The following is a 21,963-nucleotide window of genomic DNA, read 5'->3' on the forward strand; positions in this document are numbered from 1 at the left end:
TTATGGTTAGTTTACTGATTCATAATGGGATAATTTCAGTGTTAACAGGCGTAGCTGATGCCTCTTGTTGGGGGTTGTTTAAAGTCAAGGTATTGTGCCAGGAGGTAATGTCTTCCTTGAGGAAGGCTGATAAGGGGTAATGCCTTCTTTAGTTAACGGCAATTTTCATTACAATAAGCCCTAATATTTCTAATAACCACCCTTAAAGTAAAGTCTCACTCCTGCAATCGCGTTCTATGTTCAATTTGTCTAATTTGAATAACCCTTTACATTCCAGAAGGGTTCAATCTGGTGTTAAATTTACAAAGCATGTATTTGTAAAACAAACATTCACTCTTCAGTCTCTCCTTTACCGACCTTGGAAGGATGAAAGGCTTAGTGGTTGTGCAGGCTTTAAACATGAGACCATGCGTTTTAACACTGCTCCCTGCAGTGCATGCTCTAATCCAATTAGCCAATATATATCTGATTCACCATTGAAAATATGAGGTGTTAAAACTGACGAACTCAGAAGTAAGAATTCAACCTAAAGCTCACAGAAAAGATGTTCAAAGTGGGAAGAAAAGATCATAAACATATCTCTGGGTCAAGCGCTCAATCACACCTCAGTGCCACCGAGGAAGAGCTGACGACCTGACGCAGGTCACCCCCAGAGACGCGCTCACCAGTGCCAGCACAAAACAGATCTCCAACGAAGGACGGGCCCTGGAACTCAGCCCATTAATAACTGCAGACATATCTGGGAACGCAGCCCACTAATAAACTTGGTGACTGCAGATGACCCTTGGACGGAAGATATGAACCCGGTCCACGTGTTTATCTCAGCTGCTGCCCTCCCATGGCTCAGGGTGCAGTATTTGAGAACAGGTGCTCGGCCTGTTGCTTTGGCGCTTCAGACAGCGGGTGAAGCCGACAGCAGCAGAAGACAGGTCGGAAGGTGAGGTTACCCTTCAGATTTTTTCCCGTTCCCACCTAATTTATCGACACTGCGGATACCTCCGACAAAGGTGCATATTGAGGGAGATCCTTGGGTAGGAATTCGTTTCCCAAATTCTTTATAATCATAACCAATAAAACTTAATACTGGGGGGTGGGGCGGTGAATCGGAGTAGTATATATCTAATGTTTTGTAAAGCATACAGTCAACTACGTACAAGTGATATATTCATTAGTCAATTAGGCGCTATATATATTAGTGTTGTTTATTAATCCTTCCCTCCAAGAATTAAGATTGAAGGGGGGAGTGGTGGACTTTGAAATCTCTGAAGGATCCCGCCCTTCCCGGCTGTAAGATGGACAACGACGTTATATGTAAAGTCAGCATTGTTCTAACCTTTCTCAGTAACAGACAGGCATCTCTCAAAGGCGTTCAACAATCTCAGACATCCTTTGCTCTAGTTGAGCCCTGTCGGTAGGACAGAACTGTTACATTTTGAGGGTAATATAATGTTGTGTCAATAAAATAGCGTGGAAAATATTAGTGAAACCCTGAGCGAATGAAGGGTACTCTCTTTAGCTCATTTACACACTCTCGAGGCAGTCCCTGGCAGTGAATCCTATCAAAATTCCTCATTACATCGCTTCCATCCAAAAGTATTACAAAGCAGGATGGCCAGGACTAAAGGGTGTTTCAAAACACTTTAAAAAGTTCAGAAATATTTTTTAGACTTATAAATGTAGACTATAAACAGCTTTTACTAATATGTTTAGGCAAATTGCAGTAAGCATTTCCTGGTATTCTCTGGGAAGTAATAAAGTAGTTTTGCCACTTCCATTATCGTTATATCACCTTTACCAGAAACCACTTAAGTACTTGGGCCCCGAATCACAAAGGTAAAGTTAGACGATAGTCTAACTTTACGACTGTCGGTATTCACAAAGGGCATTTACTACTGGCAAATGCCCCTTGTGAATACTGAAAGTCGAACTTCATGACTTTCAATATTCACAAAGGGCATTTACAAGTAGGTTATGCCCTCTGTGAATACCAAAAGGCGTAAAGTTCGACCTTCGTCTAACTTTACCTTTGTGAATCGGGCCCTTGGTGTGTAGCTCTTTCAAGTGCCAGAGAAAGCATTTTTGCAAATCTGAAGAATCAAAATAGAATCTCTTGCAAAATTAAACACATCAAAAAATCTTAGATATTTGTTGCAAAAAGAACTTAAAATCAGTTTTATACGACAGGCTTTTTATTTTACCACAGTAGCTTAGAATTTGTAGAAACATGCTGAAATATTCTAACTCATCTATAATTACCTAAAGAGTGTAAACAATAAACATGTTTCCTTAAATATCTCCTTTCTGCCTGTTACTGTAAGCTAGATAAAACAGATCTTAAAAAAGAAAAGCAAACTTCGATGTGCTCCATGAGCTGAACTGCCTTTGCGCTCAGCTGCCTGCTCTGAACATTGTGATGTCAGAACTCAACTGTAATACATCAATTCTTTATAACAGGCGCCCCAGGTGCACCAAAAGCCGCCTATTATAATCAAGCAATTGCAATGAATCAGGACTCGCATTTACGCAAGACCTAATGCTTTGCAAATGGTAGTGATCACGGACAACGGGGGTGGAGCATGGACAATGTGAGTGCAAAGGCACGGTAGGCATGACGACAACGGGAGGGACAGCGGCGGGTTACTTGAAGGCACGGACAATGGGAGGGGGAGAAGGCACGAACAACGGCAGGGATTGGGGGAGTAAAGAAGGCACCAAAGCACGTTGTGCCTGCAGTAGGACAGCTGCCATTGTCAATAAAGTAAATAGTGCTCACCCAGCAGATAAAGCATGCCATGTTAGCAGCAAAGTAAAAGCTCCGGTCCTTCTGTGCGGCAACAAAAATGGAGACAGGGCGATAGTGAGGCGGGACTAATAAGCCTCACAATGAATCGGAAGCCAGTGTTTACCAAGGACATTGACACCAGCCAATTAAAAGTATGGGCAGAGAGTGGGCGAGGCTTCCCCAGCAATTCCACAACATACCTTACTACAGCATGCCTCGCAGAGTGAGCAGCGCATGCTCGCTGCAACGCTAGGCTCGACCTAAAAATTAGAGAAGGATCTTTATGCAGGGCTGGCAGAATTCCATCTATCATAATTAAATGAATCTGTTATCTCTTGTGTCTTTCCAGATGCTGGGAATCTGGTTGGTGTCCCTTTCTCTGTTGGGCACGGTCAAAGGTGAGAACACATACATACATGTCTTTTTTTCTAAACATTTTTATTTTCAACCCTTTCACTGCTGGGGTGCTTGCTCACTTCTGTGCTGGAGATTTCTTTTCCCAAAGAATCATAGCATTAGATTGTTCAAGGACATATACCTCTTTGCTCTCTTTGCGTGCTCGTAAACACTTTATGTTTTTTGGTGTATTCAGGGCTATTTAATGGTATGCACTGCATCAGTGTCTCTTTCTAACCTGAAGAATGGGACAGTCATAAATACCCAAACATTAACCAAGGAATTGTGGCCTTAAGTGGCTGGATTCCGGCAATACCAAATATGTGTGGGTTTTCCTAGGGATAGGTAATCCTCACAACCAATTATATAATATTCGTGCAGATCACGTAACTGTGGAAGAATCAGTGATAATGGTACTCTTTTAATTTGTTGACTGAAAACAAACTCAGAACTATATGACAATTTTAAAAACTATATTTTCAAACTTTATATGACTGATGGAATCTATTGGTGCAAATCAAACCTCCCAAGCCCTAAAGGCTGGTTCATAGAACAAACTGAATTAAAAAAAATTCAGATTTTTAGCAAGTTGTTTCTGAAATATGGTAATTCCCTTCAGTTTCCCTAAACTGGAACATACTAATTCCTGACCCCTGACTTTCTTCCTGAACATGGGGTGCCAGTCATGGATGTTTTTCCTATGGGCTCAGGAAGGCAGACCTTCCTGCACATAAACAATCTTCCCCTAAACGCAGACGCCCTTGCACTATAGTGCAAGGGTGCCTGCGTTGGTGCTAGGATGCCAAGTTTAGCGCCAGTGGAGGGGGAAACGCAGGGCTGCACCATATTGTTGTAAATATGGTGCAGCCCTGTGTTTCTGAAGTGGGGGACTTTTGGCGTTAAGCCAGGAAGGCTAATGCTACACTCGGTCACTTCATTGTAAACATGACCCAAAATGAACGCATCTTAGGGTTTCTGTTACTGGGTGCCTGACCTCCCTCACCCTGATTGACTGGTTGGGAGATTATGCTGAACAAGACATTCAGATTTTAAGATTTGTTTTCCAAACATGGCAATTCCTTCCAGTCTCTCTCACGTAGGAACATATCCCTGCCACAACTTGACACTCAACTTTGTTCCTCTAGGTCTCCTGAGAGTGGGAGTCCCAGACATGTAGGGGTTTTCTATGGGTTCAAGGGGTACTCACAGGCAATTATTTGGATGCAGTGCAATTTTGGAAATTTAGAAAGCAGAAGGCAAAATGTTGGTTTAGGGTATCTGTCTTTTATTCCCAGATATCAGCCTCTGACTGTATACAAACATGCCTCAGCCATATATTTAGATTCGTTATGGTGGAAAAGGGTATCCACCCAATCGCGCACTGTTCACTTAGTGCATTTGCACCTTTTATTTTTATTTTTTATGAGCTTTATTTAAACCAAAAGTATATCTTGTTCTTTCTATATATTTTTATTTATTTTATGCTTATATTTACCACTTCATATAAGCTGTGAATTTGCTATTCAACTATTTCATAACAATTTGCTGTCAAATGCATTTTTTCAGTACATTTTCATATTACATCATATTTGTCAAAATTTTCAGTATTCTACATGGCACATATAGTATAATTCATTTAATCAACACTTCTTGGTTGAGCCCAATGCATTTCGGCACTCGTGAGTGCCTTCATCAGGGGCAGTTCTGCAAAAAGATAAAAGTGAGAAAACATGGTGTAAGTGTGTTGGCTCGTTTGATTCTAGGGGGTTCTCTAGGTTTGTAACTTTTTAGTTTGCGTACCTTAATGTTGCTGATGTGTAACGTGTGAAAGCTGTGCTCCAACTCGATCACTATACTTCTGTTTAAAACAAAATACAAGCCTCTCTGTAATTATCCGGGTTTCATGTGTATAACTATTTGTGAACTACCAGCCACTTAATAACCTACGTACCTTCAGCTATAGTATCGCGAATTTCTGAAACAACAAACGAAAGATATCTTAGCACCTTGATTTTATATACTTTGTTTGACGAGTCTACCACTCAAAAGGCAACGTACCTTATGTTAATATGCCTCGAGTTTCTGCAACAATAAACGAAACAATGTCTTAGCATCTGGTTTAAATAAGATGGAAACTTTAAACGATTTTCGGCGCCAAGCCGTATTTACCTTGTCTTGCGTTTTCGACTTGTTTCTAAAGAAACCAGAATACACAGGTATAATTATTATAAGTTGCCCTTCGCTCCTCATTACTACCAAATGCTCTACTCTCCACTTCGGTGTTACACACACCAATCGTACCTGTATAAAAGCTTTCTGCCGTCCTCTACGAAAAACCGCAACCTGGTAAGACGATGTATGTCCTGCATTTCCGGACAAATACCGATTCACCAGGTCGCGATTTACCGAAACATCTGAAACGCATTAATACCTACACATAAGTACCTATTGAATACGGATAGTATGAAGATAGGGAGCACACATAAGGTGATAGAGCCATGGTCCATGGGTCCACCCAAAAATGTAAAGTACTGTTTTTATTTGTAGAGGTTTGGGAGCAATATGTGTGACAGACGTTTTTCTGTTCCACACACATTGCAAAACGTTCCATCACAGAAATGTAGAGATTATTTTTAAAAAGTCATTGACCTATGCAAAGTTTCTGGGTTGGAAACAGTTGTGGGATCCCCACAAGGAGTCTACATTTCAGAAATGTCCTGGTTTGGTAGGTTTCCCAACATGCCGGCTTGCCCCAGGCCCAAATGTATGTTTCTGTGCACCTGCAAAGAGCCAGGTGCTATTTGCAATTGTTTCCGGCTAAGAAAAAATCAGATCACTGTCTAAGCTCCTCACTGGACAGAGACATGAGGGAGTCCATGCCTCATCAATGTGTGAGTGCAGACGTGTGTGCATCTGCACCGCAACATAGAGGCAGGTGCTGTTTGTACTTTTTCTGAGCATAAGAACACATCTAAAAGGATTCTTGAGGCAGTACAGATGTGTGTATCTGTTCCCCAGAAAGGAGTCAGACACTGTGTGGATTTTTTCTAAGGATAAGAAAAAATCTGAGCAGCATATGGTTCCTTGCTGGGGCACAAAACTGTGTTCCCCAGAAAAGAGTCATACACTGTTAGAACTTTTTCTTAGTTTAAATAAAATCCGAGCAGCATCTGGTTACTTGTTGAGGAACAAATACAGAGATTCCTCTCCTGATGCTTCTCTTGGATAGAAAGCATTGCCTGAGGAAGGAGCTCTTTGAAACTGAATGAGTAGGTGGGGATTGGAAGGAGTGATGTTTGTGTTGTCACAATTGTATTAATGAGGCTTGGGCACTGGCAAACTCTTTCCCCACCCCCAGGCCAAGAATCCATCTATCTACCTAGCAGTGCTACAGGTCCACTAATAGCATTTAATTTACAGGTTTGTGGCACATGTAGTGCACTTTACTAGGGACCTATAAGTAAATTAAATATGCCAATTGGGTATGAGCCAATGTTACCCTGTTTAGAGGAAAGAGCACATACACTTTAGAATTGGTTTGCGTGGTAAAGTGCTCAGAATCCTAAAGTCAAGAAAAATTAATTTAGTAATCATAGGAGTAGGAAGGCAAAAGGTTAGGGGGTGACACTGCAGAGAAGGCCATTTTCTAACACACAACCCCCCCTAGCCTAAAGCCAGGGGAGACTAATAAATAACTTGATGGACTTCCCTGCTTAGGGCTAGAGAACTGGGGCAGTGGTCCTTCACTGCAGGGGCACGTGCCAGTTCTATATCTCTCTGAACTCAGATGGATCCCTCTGTCTTTACTCTCTGGGACCACTGAACTGACCCATGGGGAACCCCTCTGCTCATCTGTGAACCCCAACTTTGCAGCACCCAACAACTTGCTGACAAAAGTATCTCAGTAGGCAGACAGTACCACCATAGCCAACAAAGTGATGATGCCCATTCCACCCCTTGGATTAGATTTTTGTCCCCAACCCAAGTAAAACTCTATCCATAAGGACAACAACCAACAAAAGCCACTGACCGCTGTCAGTGTCAAGAGCCAGCCCATCGACTGCCAGGTGGAGGCCCTAAGCGGGGTGTAGGGTAAGCTCCTCTTCCATCTTTAGGGTTGGCAAGGAGTACTCTATTGTCTCCTGAGCGTTCTCTGACCTCTGAGGTTTGCTAGAGTTGGGGGGACAGTGGTCCCAGGTGTTTTGCTCGTTTTTTCCACTCTCCCTCCCTCCAGATCAGGGGTGATATCTTGAAACTGGTCCTTCAATCCAGGGTCTGTACCCTTAGGCTGAACACATGCTTGGCTAGCCAAAACCTCTAGGGGGTGCCACCACCCTCTCAAGGGTGACACTATGTCTGGGTCATACAAGAGTTTGCCTGGTGCAAGTTCCCAGTCCTATGTCCCTGTGACAGTTCATGAAGCCCCCTTGGTCAGAAGTGGCCTCACCACAGTAAGTCCTGGGGTACTCCAGTCTTGAAGCTGGCAACCACTGAACCACTGGTTCTCCCACTGTGAACTGTTTCCACCTCCTGCCCCTCGATATGTGCTCCCATAACCTTCGTTTGTGAGAAGCAAACCCAGAAAATAGAACTGGTAGGGCATTGTGGTGGCTGCCCCATCCAGCTCTCCTGACATTGTGGAGCTCCTACCCATAGATGGTCTCTTGGTACAGACTGGGTTCCTCTGCCTGTGCCACCTTTTGGAGCGATCCAAACTCTGGGGCTGAAGATAGGGGACCCTGGGCCTTTGCTCACCAAAACCTCCCCTTCTATACTTAGTAGACATTCAAACCCTTTCCCCCTCACCACACTGGGGTCTGCATGGGTCTCTGGGCATCCCCCCCCTCACTCTGATGGGATCACATGAGCCACCTTCCTTAGGATCACTTCCCAATGCCTTCTCAGACCCTTTAGTGCTCACTCAGAGACATGCCTTTTTTGCAAACTCCCTGGAACAGTGAGCCTGTAATCAATAAGGTGTTGGCGTAGCTCTGAAAATAGTGGCTGAGCATGTGCTCTCTGGGGACAAAATTACACAGCTCCTCATAGGTGTTGATTTCACTACCCTTCACTTAGTCAGCCAGTGCCTTGCAAAAGTAAACCAAGAAATCCTCCCGTTACTGGGGAGACCCTTCCTGAAGATCCCCAAAGCTCAGCCTGCACTCTTCTAGGGTTAATTCATATTTCTTTACATTGTCTTCCTTCATGGTGGGATACCGCTGCCTGTCCCCCATTTCTAGGGAAAGTATGGGTTCCCTACCATCACTAGGTATATGTCTCCAAAGGTCAGCTCTCCAATCTTCCTTAGGGATCCTATGCACCTCCAGAGTGATCTCATATGCCTCAAACCACCTCTCAATGTCATCCCTCTCCTCGAAGTCGGGCACCGAGTTTCTGTGTTTGTGAATCCTTCCTTCACCTGTGGATAATGTAGTTTTGCTGCCACCATTTTTGCTAGACTCTAACAACTGTTTGACTTTCAAGTCCAGCTCTTTAAGACTCAATTCATGAGCCAAAAAGATGTTTCTTTCTTAAAAGGCTCTTTCAGCCTCAGCTCTCTTCCATGAGGGCTATGCCTTACTTATTCTCTCTTCTGCGGTCAGTTCGGCCAGCTGCTGCTTCAGGTTCCTCTTAGCCTGTCTGTCCTTCAATTCCTCAGGGACGGGGTTTGGCAGGAGGCACTGATTCCTGCATATGATCCAGCAGGGGATTCCATCTCTGTGTGCTGGGAAAATGTTAGTGTGCAGTTCCTAAGGTGTAGGGGTGTTCAGGTCTCCTATGGGTTGTCCTCACACACCCTGGAGGATGTCATGCGTCATCTTTGGGCACTGCTTCTCATCGGGCCGGTGATGCAATGCCTGACGAACACCCGCGAAGGGACTCTTTGCCAGAGATCTTTTAGAGGAAGCCGTTGGTGTGTGAGAGTATGTGATCAGGGCAGTGAGATGAGCGTGTGCTGTGATTTAAAATAGGTCTAGTACTGTCCTCTGTGAAAAAAGCGATGGGTGGAATGTAATTCCTTTGGCCCGCATCCCAGTCATTATTTTGCTCACCATGCCTTCACAGATTAGACACAACTACATGGAAATATGCCTTGAGCCTCCTTCAATAAGAACATCTCAGCCCATGCTGTCAAGCCGGCCCTTCTCTGAACCAGAACACAAGCAACCCAAGACTGTTTTCACCTTGATTGTGGCTTGTCAGTCAGACACAGCCTGGTTCCAGTGGCACAGTGCGTAACCCTGAGCAGCCATGGTTTAGGTTATTGCCCACACTCTGAACAACTGATTTCCACCCACCACCATTTAGATCGGAGCCATATGTTCAAGGCTGAACAATTCCTGGCAGCAGCATTTCCCACCCTTTGTGCACAGATAATCTGGCTTCAAGAGATCATCACGTACATCAGGGCAGCCAGGCTAAACATGAGCAACTTAGACCATCTGCACAAAGAGTGAAGTGATCCACTTGGACTGATTTCATTGGTGAAGTATTGAGCTTTGCACATCCGTAATACTGATCCTGACACCTGCGTCTGTGTCCAACTAGGTGAAGTTGCTTTCAACTGTAAGTTGAGTGCATCTAGTTGTGTAAAGTAGTCAGTTATCCTCCTCACTCTACTTTGCTTCTAACTAAGGTAAAGTGGATGAGCAACACATCCCAGTTACTAATGATATGATATTAAGAATCCATTTTAGAGATGCCCTACCAAATACCCAAAGATCACTCTTAATGACTGTTTTGAGAGTTGTTTATATTAAGATAACAAAAAGCTTTGCTGAGTGGGTGAAGCAAATATAGGTAGGTGGTCCTCCAGCGGGCAAAAGGTGACCATAGACTCGGCTGGCCAAGTGAGCCAGGGCCCAGCCCCCCGGTAGGAAAGTGCCCCTTTTTTGCATGGTTACCCCCCACTTTTTGCCTAACATCTGATGCCACCCGACTTGATGTTCTATGGGTCCCTGCCAATCAGGCTCATAGGGCCTGTGTTCTTTCCCAAAACTGTACATTTGTACCCCCGATTGGCACCTCTCTGGCCACATTTAAGCCCCTTGTAAAAGCTACCCTGGGAGCCAAGGGCACTGTGGACAGTGAAGGCCTCCAAGGGCAACAGGACAGATTGTACTACCCTTATAGGCCCTGTACCTTAACACACAAACACTCCCATTGCAGGCTGTGTGTTTTGAGGCACAGAAAAGTGAATAGTCATAATGGCCCACATCCCTGTGGGCCATGCCTTCAGACCACTGCCTAGGCCCTGAGTAAAAAAATACATTTTCAACAAAGGAGGGAGGGAGAGGGAAAGTGGATTCGATCTCCCCTGGCAATTTACATAAACAAAGTAGAATCCACTCTAGTGGTGGTAGTGGTCCCTACAATGGTGGGGAGCACACAGTGTTGTGTAAAATACCCCTCGCACACTAACAGGCCCCTTGGCGTCATGCTTCATCATCGGGGTCTTCGCACCCCTCTACGGGATGCGGCGTGCTACGACTTACGACTACGTAGGAGCACTTGAAGTGAACTATGTGTTGGTGAGTGTGGGGCGTTTTAAGTGTGAGTAGTGAAGTGGTGAGAGGTGAAGGTTTAAAAAATACCTGGCTCGTAGGGTAAAAATAAACTTTATTAAGCCCTCGGCTGGTATCGTTAAAAGGGTGCAGGGTGAGGTTGTTACTGTGTTTTAAGGTACATCAACCTCGGAAAGTGCGTCAACATGACATGTTTCGGAGTGTGGAAACTCCTTCTTAAGGACGAGGGAGTGCACAAACCTCCTCACCTTACTCACATGTAGTATAGATGTTAAAGTGTTAGTTACAAAAATATTATCTACAAAAAATTAGGTGTAATGTTCCTAATGATGTTTTTTATCCAGAAGTCTGTTGCGCCCAGTTGGCGATACTAGAACAGGACTTATATATCAAGGCAGGGTGGCCTCATGAGCCCTGCGTGGTATGGGGGTAGTCTTCCGGCTCAATGTGGCTACGGTTACAGCATGCTTAGATGGGCTGTCAGCCCCTCAACGCGGCTCCAACGATATTTTACACAACACTGTGTGCTCCCCACCATTGTAGGGACCACTACCACCACTAGAGTGGATTCTACTTAGGCCCTGAGTAAGACACCCCTCTAGCAGGGGGCACTAGCCCTAAGGTAAGGGCACAGAGGCATGGGTCCTGTCACCCTACAGTGTCTAAGTCCATTCTTAGACATTGTAAGTGTAGTAAAGCCACAAAGAGTATATGCTCTGGGAGCTGGTCACTACGAACTCCCACAGCTCAAAAATGACTTTACTAAAACATGGGAAGTTTGTTCGCAATCTTCTCAGCACATTAAACCCACACTGATGCCAGTGTGGAATTTAATGTAAAAAGCACTCAGAGGGCATCTTAGAGGTCCCCCTGAAAATTGACTCACTCTGGTGTGGTTCCTGAATAGCTACCAGCCATTTTCCACCATCAGACAGGATTTTGGACATCTGGGTAGAGGGCCTCTGCTCTCTGGGTCCAGAGACAAAGCCCATCCTGGGCATAGGTGTCATGCCTCCTCCCCCAGGATGGGCTGGGTGCACGGAAGGGGAAGCTTCAAAGGCCTGCTGCCTTTTTTACGCTGTCCTTCCCTTTTCCTGCCTCAGCAACTGGCTTCCACCGGTTCCGACCCCCACTTTGGATGGGAGAATCGGTTGGAAATCCAAGTTAGGAAGAAAGGTGTGCCCACCTTGCCAACCCCACCCATCAGGTAAGGTAGGTGAGGTGGATCACACATCTCAGTCCTCTCCATCTTGAAGATAAAGGGACTCAGCCAATTAAGTAGAGGATCATGACCCCCTCCCACTGTAGGGTGGCATAATAGGGGGTGTACTCACTCTAAGGAAGGGCCCCATTGGTCCTGACCTACACACAACTGTAACGCCCCTAAATTTAGTATTTTTAGGTGACCCTGAAACTTGCCTACTCAGATTTGAGGAAGAAAGAAGAAGGACCGAAGAGCTGTGCTGATCGAGGAAAAAACTGAGGACACCAACTGACTTGGTCCCAGCCCTACTGGTCAGCCTCAACCACAACCTGCCTACAGCGTGGAAACCGGTGTGTTCCACAACCGCAGACCCCAGAGGATCTGCCCTGCACTCAACTAACTGACTCTGTCTCCCGTGAGCACTGGATTCGCTCAAACTAAAGACTAAACTCTCATAGTCCGGACTATGTGATTCTGCACCACTCTGCACCCTGGCTGCCACGGTCCAAGGCCGAGTGGCTCCATACTCCAAAGAGGTCCCCCCGGTGATCCTAAGTTGGGATCCGGTTACCCCTGACCTCCCACAAGCTTCAACGCTAAACCTGCAGCCTTTTACTTGAAGGGTCCCCCGACGGACTGCGGAGGAAAACATGGCGGCCGCCGGTTAGGGCAGGTCGCGTCTCTGTAGAGGAGTTCCTGTAAGCCCGTGGAAATGCGGTGATCTCGGCATGCAATTCGGCATGTAATCGGCGCGACCGGCTTACTCCCTGAAAAGGCGGAACCTGACTATTCCTCGCTGAAGCTAATGCTTTTCCTTTCGGCATTTTCCCAGATACCGACGCCCACATCCACGTTTACACCCGAGGCGCCTTCGAGGTAGGTGCCGAGGCAGGAGCCGCTCGGAGCGGAGCGGGGCAGCGGAGCTCCGTGTGAGGTGTGTGAGGTAAAGTCAGTCACCGGCTGCTGGGGGCTACTGGGGGTTACCTGCAAGTCTCCTGTCGTGTTGCGGTTCCGTCTCTTCTTTTGTATTAATTCACATGCTGGCAGTGTTCGGCGTCTGACGCCCGTAGCAGCCTAAGGCAGGAGCTAAGCAAGCAGCACAATTGTTTTACGAGACAGGCACAGAAGGTCTACAGTAATCGTTTTGGCTCCCTCACTCTTTTACCCCACAGGGGAAAGAAAAGGAATTGGGAATGAATAATTAAGGAAAAAGGAAAAAAAAAAAAAGGGGAAAATTAGAACAGAGTGGATCGTGGCAGTACTGGCTTGCTTTACCCCAATCAGAATCATCCAGCTTGTCGGTGTGTGGATGTGTGGTGGCAAGACCCCGCCTTTTGCCACACTCTCCCGGTGGGCAGAGGCAGCCATGGAGCTGCGAAGGAGCCGCAGAGCAGCTGCTAGAGGTGACCTCAGCAGTCTTACCACATCATTAAAGTGCCCTACCTCAATAAAAGGAGCTCAACCGGACTCCTTCAGCCTGGATAAAACCCAGAGAATCCGTCGCATTAAATCAAAGACAAAGACAAAGACAAGGCTAGGGGCAGAATCAGAGGAGGAAGGTGTTGGAAAAACATTCGTCCAGCCACTGCCATCAAGTAAGGAGCTCGGGAAGGGATGTGTGGATACTAAAGGGGGTAAGGTTGATTATATCCTCACTGATACCTTTTCTAAGTTGGGTCTTAGTCCTGGTGACGCTAAAAAGGGAGCTCAGGAGGGAACCAAGGACGTGGCTGTGGATCTAGAATTCGGACCTAAAGAGAGCACTCCGGGCCCTTCTGTTTTTGTGTTTTCTGGCACTCACATCGCAAATTCCGCCATTACAGTAACTGCGGCCGCTAACCCGCGGTCGGCTGGGCTAAAAGGTACTAAAGATTCAATAATTGGACCTAAAACAAGATCTAAAAAAACTAAAGGTAGTGCAGCGAAGCTTACCTTCTCGCTTAGATCTTACTTTAAAGTGTTACCTCAAGTTCTAGAAATCCCCAGTGGTCCACTAGAGGACAAGAATAAGATGGGCGATACAGATGTCACTCAAGACTCCGTCCCGGTGGAGGCGGTAGAAGTTGGGGAGGAAGTAGACTCTGCTGCTGTTCATAACACCCCGGATGAAGCTGGGCTTCTCGCCGCCCAGGACAAGGATAATGCAGGAGAGTCCTCGGGGATGAAGGAGAAGATTTCACTGGAGGATTTACTGCACAAAATTAAAATCGGTTTTGCTGAATCTAAGCGTAACCAGTTGGAGATTAAAGCAGCTTTTGATGCCTTGGATAAGAGAGTAGATCTTCTCTCTGAAAGGACAGATACTCTTGAAAGCACAGTAGTTGATTAAAGCTAAATTAGAGTCTGCCAATGAAAAGATTTACTATCTAAGGCGAGACGGGAATGCAACAAAAGAGAGAGTGGAATCTTTGGAGAACTACTCAAGGAGAAACAACATTAGAATTCTAAAAGTTCCAGAGGGGAAAGAGGGGAGTGATATGAAAAAATACGTAGCTTCCCTGCTTAAAGAGTCCCTAAATTTAGAGGAATCCATTGAAGAGCTAGAAAAAGATATTCAGCGAGCTCATAGAGATCCCTTCCGTCTCAAACAGGGAAGGTCTAAACCTAGGAAAATTCTAGTTAATTTTCTGACCTATTCGGTAAAAGAGTAGATCCTAAACCTAGCTCTAAAGTCCACTGCTTTAAAAGCTCCAGACTTCTCATATGTTGTCAGATCTGATTTATCTAAGTCTACACTAGACAGACAATGGGAGTTAGGCCAGAAAATGGAGAAGTTTAGGGCTCTGGGAGCAACTGTTCAAATGAGGTTCCCCGCCTTTTTGCGGGTTATGTATAACAACAAAATGCATAACATTCATTCTCCATTAGAGGCTAACGAACTTTTGACCTCCATTTATGACCATCAACAGGGTAACATCTAGCGTTAGTTCTTAGGGTAATACAGTCATTGCAAATTGAGTCACCGAGTTAAAATATCATGATAAGAAAGGAGGTGAAGGGGATATAAGGTCGAAAATAGGAGAAAAAATGAAGGGATGAAATAATGGGGAAAAGAAAAGGGAAATAAAAAAGGAAAAAAAGGAAAGGGGAAAAAAAAGAAAAAAAAGGGGAAAGAAAAAAAAAAAAAAAAGAGGAAAACTTAATTTGAAGAAAAAGGGGGGACGGGTGTAAAGAGGAGGTGTAAAAAAAAAAAAGTATAATAAGGTATTCACAAATATTTGAAATTAAAAATATATATACATAACTTTTTTTTTTTTTTTTTTAAAACAAAAAAAAAAGGGAGGAAATCGTATTAGAACAATACTTCTGTTATGTGTGATGGTGTGCGTATAACACCTAAATTCACCTAATTTTCCAAACTTAAGTATTTCCATTACTTTTAGTTTAAATAATTATGATGGCTTTCCCCTAGAAAGAATCAAGGCATGCCGGGCCATATTCAATCATGTAATGACCTGGGCAAACGGAACTCCATAGAGAGGCAAATCTGGCAGCAAGAGCCAGATTAATTAAGGGGGGGGGGGTTTCCAGGGTGGGGTGGGAGGGGGGGAGGGGTAAAACTATAAAACATCCTCCCTGTTCAGTCACAGTCTCAAACTTACTAGTTCGATTGAGTGTATTTTTATTTATACTCCACTTAAGTCTTACTGGGAGACACAATCCTTTATTGAGTTGGAGTAGGAGGAGGGGTCTGGTCACTGGCTGATGGTAATAAAATTCCTGTCCTGGAATGTCAATGGCCTGCGTGTTAAGAGTAGGAGACAAAGAATATTGCAATATCTGAGGGACTCACCGGCGCAGGTCATAGTCATCCAGGAAACACATCTTCTCCAACATGAAGTGAAGGAAATCCTGAGTAAAACCAGATGGGTTGACAGTTATATTTGCACTAATCATAATGCGAATATTCGTGGTATATTAATCATCTTCAAAAAGCAAATCAAAGCCCAGATTCTTGCATATGAGGAGGATTTAAGCGGCAGATGGCTATACGCTAGAGTCAGTCTAGTTAATAATATATACAATTTGGTAGGCTATTACGGTCCTAACCAGGATGACCCCTCATATTTGATTAAAATTCAGAACCAGTTATTATCAACACAAGGTCTGATAATCTGGATGGGAGATTTTAACCTGGTACTCAACCCAAGGCTGGATAAATCCCCTAATTCAAGGGCAGTAACCTTTAAAAAATCCAGGCAGGTGTTGGGGGATGTTATGTCGACACTCGGATTGGCAGATCCATGGAGGGAGAGAGCGGGTAGGGCACTCGGTGTTTCATACCACAACTATAAATATAATCATAAATCAAGGATTGATTACGCCCTTTTTAGTTACTCACTCAGAGACCATCTTAAGGATGTAACGTATTTACCTCCACACTTATCGGACCATTCCGCTATAATTTTTTGTTTGCAATCGGGCCAGCAACCCTCTCAGGCTTTGTGGTCATTTGACCGCACTATTCTTCTAGATGAAGAAGAAACAGACCTTCTCATCCACGAAACAAAACTTTTCATGGACACAAATATTAATTCCACACAGTTAAACACAGTATGGGAAGCCTTTAAAGCTTATATGAGAGGCTACATAACTAATAGGGCCTCTTACGAGGGAAAATCTACAGAGTTAAGATCAATAGTATTGAAAGGGACATTGCATTATTGGATCAACATATTGGTACCGGAATCGGAACCAATACGGAGCAAGAACAACGTAAGGGGTTAAAAGAAAAGCTAGAAAACATCCTGCAAGAAAGAGTCGCCCTAAAATGGGAAGTAAGTAAAATCTCCAATTTTGAATATGGTGAGTCTGCAGGTAAAGTCCTGGCGTGGAAAATTAAATCGGACCAGGCAAAAAAACACATAAAACATATCAAAGTAGATGGAGAGGCAATTGAAAGAACATCTGTTAAAGATATTGGGGATGCATTTTTGGAGTTTTTTCAAAAAATATACAAGGAAGAAATTTTGGAGGACCCCATTTCAAATCATAGATGGTTGGAGAAGATTACTCTTCCCACTCTCAGTTCTGAACAAAGCGAGCGTCTTGATAGGCCTATCTCAGAAGAAGAAGTGAAGGAAAGCATTAAAAAGGTGAAGAGGGGCAAGGCAACAGGCCCGGATGGCCTCCCTGGCGAATTATTACGGGTCATAGCCCCGGAAATAATTTTGGTGCTGACAAGACTCTTCAACGAAATCCTAATAAACGGTGTGGCTCCTCCGAAATCTTGGGGAGAAGTGATTATTGTCTTGATTCCTAAACCCGGGAAAGACCCAGCCAAATGCGGCTCATATAGGCCGATTTCACTTTTAAACAGCGATTATAAGATCTTTGCGGCTGTGCTGGCAAACAGACTGGGACGTGAGGTTGGGTCAATTATTCATACTGACCAAAAAGGCTTTATAAAGGGTAGACAACTTGCGGACCTAACATACGATTTGATCGGGGCAGTGGACATTGCCTCCACTTTTTCCCTTCCTTTGGCGATTATGACCCTTCACACAACTAAAGCGTTTGACCGGGTAAATTGGAACACTGCTCCCTTGACCGAAGCGTTCCAGGAAGTCCGACCATGTCTGTTTGACTGACGCCGACCATGACTGAACGCAGCCTAAGGAAACCGACGCCGAAGCCACCTCACCCCTGGACACCTTTCCGGCCTTGGCTGGCCAAACCAACCGTGTTCAAGCATCCTCCTAGATCCCCAGTTGTAGGCCACCTCCAAGAAGATCTCCCAACCAACCTTGCAACTGTCCGAAGCAAACAGTCTCCACTGAGAAGCACAGGGACCGTGACGTCCACTTTGCCTCCTGCACCCAGCCACCTTGGTGCCACTGGCGGTGCAGTTGTAACAGTTGTTAGCCCCTGCAGTGCCGACCGCAGCCTTAGGAGCTCTGCTCCCACACCCAAGTAGCTTGCCTGCCAGCAGACCCCATCCAAAGGCCCTTAACCCGTTAGCTAACGTTGGGCCCCTGCATTCTGCACACAGCCGGCCAGTGCAGCTGGTGATCCAACTAGAGTGACCACTTGGACCTTGGGGACACTTGGTGCTAATCCAGAAACCTTAACTTCGTAAATCAAATACTTACCTCTAAGTTCGATAAACATTTTTCCTCCCACATGGAAACACAGTATGAGATTTTGGGTCAAGAAGGTGTTCTATGTAGAACTACTAATGTATGGTGAAAAGTGAGCACTATTGTAACATAATCTGAAAGTAATCAAAGAATATTTACCATGTAATTCCAATTATCCTAAAAAGCAATATCAACTTGTAGCTGTTACAATTATGAGAACAACAGCATTTCCTCACACAGTTGGGCATTTGCCAGAATTTATATCTACCTGTACCTAGTCCTGCTTGGTTCTAAAAATAAACCCCATAAGTATACCTTTTTATACTTACCTAATTGATCTGGATTCTGTTTCTGAGTTTGTGATATCAGCCTTGATTGAGTGAATACAATAAATGTTTAACACACCCTACTGGTAAGCTTAACTGCTAAACCACACTACCACAAATAGAGCTGTTAGTGATGATCTAATTTAGCCTCTGCTATACCTCAGGGGATCCACTGGACTCTGTGCACACTGTACCTTACTTTGGTATAGTATATGCAGAGCCAGCTTCCTACACCCCTATTCTGTAAGTGGCACTCTTAGGGGCTAAATCTCCAATCATATAGCTAGTAAACGGGCTTTTGTTATGTGTAGGTACATAAAGCATTTATAATCGTATGTCCACATCTTTGAAGTAATGAATACGGTCAGATATTGTACCTTGGTTTTGAAATTTAATTTGTCTTCTTGACCCATATTTTGGAGTCCACACCGTGCATTGACCATCTGAGGCAATTTAATAAAAAGCACAGAGGTCGACCTATGGCCCAGATGTGATTCACATATAAGGTGGAGATTGCAGGTAGTTCTGTGTAAGGTGCTAGTAGCTGTGTACCAAAACTGAAAATTCCACCTAACAGAACGATGGCTGGAGTCTGGTGTGATAAGTTGTGTGCCTGTAAGTAAACACCAGTGGCTTCGCAATGACTGGAACAAGGGGCTAGATGTAGGTAATTGCAATTTACCTACTCTAAAATACCAATTTTACCAATTCGGTATTTCAGAATCGGTAAATGCAATGTAGGTAAAAATTCGATATTTTTTACCGATTCAGTAATATTCAGAATCTGACATTCGGTATTTACCGAATTGGTATTTACCGATTTGGTATTTACTGAATCGGTATTTCCAATTCATTACTATGGGCCAAAAGCCCATAGGAATGAATGGGAAATACCGATTCGGTAAATACCGATTCGGTAAATACCGAATCGGAAAGCAAATAAAAGTGAAACTTAAGTAGGCAGCCAATCAGGTGCTACCACCCTCCCCCTCCCTACCAGTAAGTGGCTAAACAGGCAGCTGCAAGTAATTAGAAGCTTCTGGAGAGGCTGTGAAAGCTGAGCTGAGTCCCTGAGCCACAGGAAAAGTTTTGTGCTTTTAAACTTTGAAAATGGCAAGCAGCAGTGAAAAGGAACTTCCAGAGAGGAAGAGAAAAATAACATTTAGCACCATGGAGCTGTAGGTCCTCGTGGAGGAGGTGGTGAAGGAACACCAGCAATTGTTTGGCAAGCTGTCCCTGACTGTGGCTGAATCTGCCAAAAGGAAGATTTGGCTGGACATACAAGCAAAGGTGAATGCTGTAGGAGTGACTCCAAGGGACATAGATGACCTGAAAAAGAGGTGGTATGACCTGAGGAGCCTGACTAAGAAAAAAATTGCAGAGCTGCACAAAGAGGCAAACAAAACTGGAGGAGGGAAGAACCGTGCACCCCCCCTGACTGAACTGGAGGAGCTGGTGGGGTCCACCATTGAACCAGAGAGCGTCTGTGGACTGGGAGATGCAGACAGCTCAGCCAGAGCTGCCACCAGAAAAGGTAAGAGGCATGTACAGCAATCACCCCCATCCCATCACCTTCCCTTTTTCCTATGTGGCAAAGTTAATCCCAGTCCAGTAGAGGTAGCACTATACAGGAGCAATGCATTATGGGACATGTAGTCATTAAATGATACACCATGTCATACAGCACAGCAAGCAACAAGTTAGGCAAATCATATCAGACATAATCAAGCACAGGCAACATGTACAGTGTTTCAGTGTGAATCATTTAATTGTAGAGGCTGTGAGGCAGGAGCACAGATCTAATGTACGCTTATATGTCCACAGGCGAGACATCTCGCAGGCGTACCAGGGAGATGGAAGGCATGGCACCAGAGAGGGATGACAGCTAGGAGGCAGCCACAAGTGCAGAGAATGTCACAGAGGACACAGGTGCACCAACAACGCAGCCGCCATCCCAAGACCTTGAAATGTCTCCACATCTGCAGGCGTCCCCAGAACGTTCAGGATCCCCTCTGCCACTGTCCTCACCTGAACTGCTTGCGTCACTGCCTCTAACAACACCTGCATCACACAAGAGCAAGAGGCATGTAGTTGCCCCACTAGTCCCAATGGAGTCATCAGCAGGTGATATGGAGGGGGATGACACTCAAACCTTGGCTGGGGAAGGAAGCACTGCCACACAGCAGTCCAGTGCAGAGGGTGCCTGTACAGGTACCAGATGCAGCAGGCCCAGAGATAGCAGTGTTGCAGCACATGTGGAGGGTCCCAGTGTCTTCCGTGGGCTGGAGGGTAGCATGGTCAAGATTCAAAGGATGCAGGGGAAGGCCATCCAGTCTGTGCAACGCCAGATGAGGAACCTGAACACAAATATGGAAGACATAGGGAAGGGCATTAGAGAACTGGTTGATGTGAACAAGGAGATGGCTGCAGGGATGCGGGACATGACATAATCGGTGCAACTTCTGTGCAGTAAACTGGACCAGGACATGTTAGCAAGGCACAAGGAGAGGCAGCATGCGAGCAACAAATTAAGGCAATGAACCGCCTGGCCACAGCCACTTCCCTGCTATACAGACGATGCATCAACTTGCAAGAGGGACTCACACAAAACAGCAATGAGGTGTCTAGGGGCATTGCTAGGATGACCAGTGCTGTAGAGGTGCTGATTAATGCACAGACAGTACAAACTGCTGCTCTGGATGTACCGGAAAGTGAGGAAAGCACCAGTAGGAGCAGCATGACAAGCCCCCTTGCTGTTGAGACACGGAGAAGCAGCAGGCGCCATGGTGAGCCAAAGCCCAAACACACAGTGAAGAGAGCCAGCCACTTACATCTGGCACTGGTTGGCATGGGCGGAAATGACTTGTACAGTAAATGGGTAAGTGACCCAGGACTACCATTATTAAATGGATTACATTTGTGTTCACATTTGTGCTTCTGAGTACCTGCGTAGTGCTAAATATTAAACTACGTTGGGTGCATACTCCACCTGTCTGTGTCTCTTTACTTACTTAAAAGTAGTTGCGTGTGATCTCTGCCAGTTTGTGTCTGCCATCTGTCGGTGTCGCAACTCATGCTGTGTTGGGTTCACGCAGTGCATGTTCATCATCATGGTCCTCATAGTCGCTCAATTCCACCTTGGTGCCCTCCTTAGTAGCAAGGTTGTGCAACATTGCACAAGTTGCAATCATCTTACAGCAGATGATTAGTGAGTACTGCCGTGCCCCTCCACTTTTGTAAAGGCAGTGGAACCTGCTTTTTAACAGCCCAAAGGTGCGCTCCACAATGTTCCTAGTAGATTTGTGTGCGACGTTGTATCGTCTCTGGCTGGGGGTTGAAGGGTTGAGGTAGGGTGTCAGGATGAAAGAGCGGGTAGCATATGCACTATCCCCTATTTGAAAATGAAAAAGCCATTACTCACATGCACACATACACATACATCTGCAATATGTATCAGTTTTGAAAGTGTTTAATCTAGATAAAAATAAGAAATACGCTTCTAAAAAAATATAAATTCTGGGACTTGTGGGAAGAATATCATAAGAGGTGAATTAAGGGGAGTGGTATATATAAAATGTGCATATAATATGATGGTAACATCCCTGGATTTCCCACTACTTCCTCTGTAAACTGTCCAATGATTACGCTA

General features: G+C 45.0%; 1 protein-coding gene across 4 annotated transcripts in view; it reads left to right on the top strand.

The window, feature by feature from the left end:
- The first annotated feature begins 775 nt into the window (after window positions 1-775).
- LOC147712123 (pancreatic triacylglycerol lipase-like) overlaps window positions 776-21,963 on the top strand; it is a 201,179-nt gene continuing 179,991 nt past the window's right edge. The window contains exons 1-2 of one of the 4 annotated variants that reach the window (XM_086922907.1): window positions 776-937; window positions 3,132-3,180. In XM_086922907.1, the coding sequence (XP_086779033.1) occupies window positions 3,132-3,180 (49 nt within the window). In that variant the 5' untranslated portion in view covers window positions 776-937. Of the gene's footprint in view, window positions 1,008-3,131; window positions 3,181-21,963 lie in introns of all 4 variants that reach the window. The other 3 variants (XM_086922905.1, XM_086922908.1, XM_086922906.1) reach the window with 3 other exon arrangements.

The sequence above is a fragment of the Lissotriton vulgaris genome, chromosome 5 (assembly GCF_964263255.1).
Source record: "Lissotriton vulgaris chromosome 5, aLisVul1.2, whole genome shotgun sequence".
NCBI lineage: Eukaryota > Metazoa > Chordata > Amphibia > Caudata > Salamandridae > Lissotriton > Lissotriton vulgaris.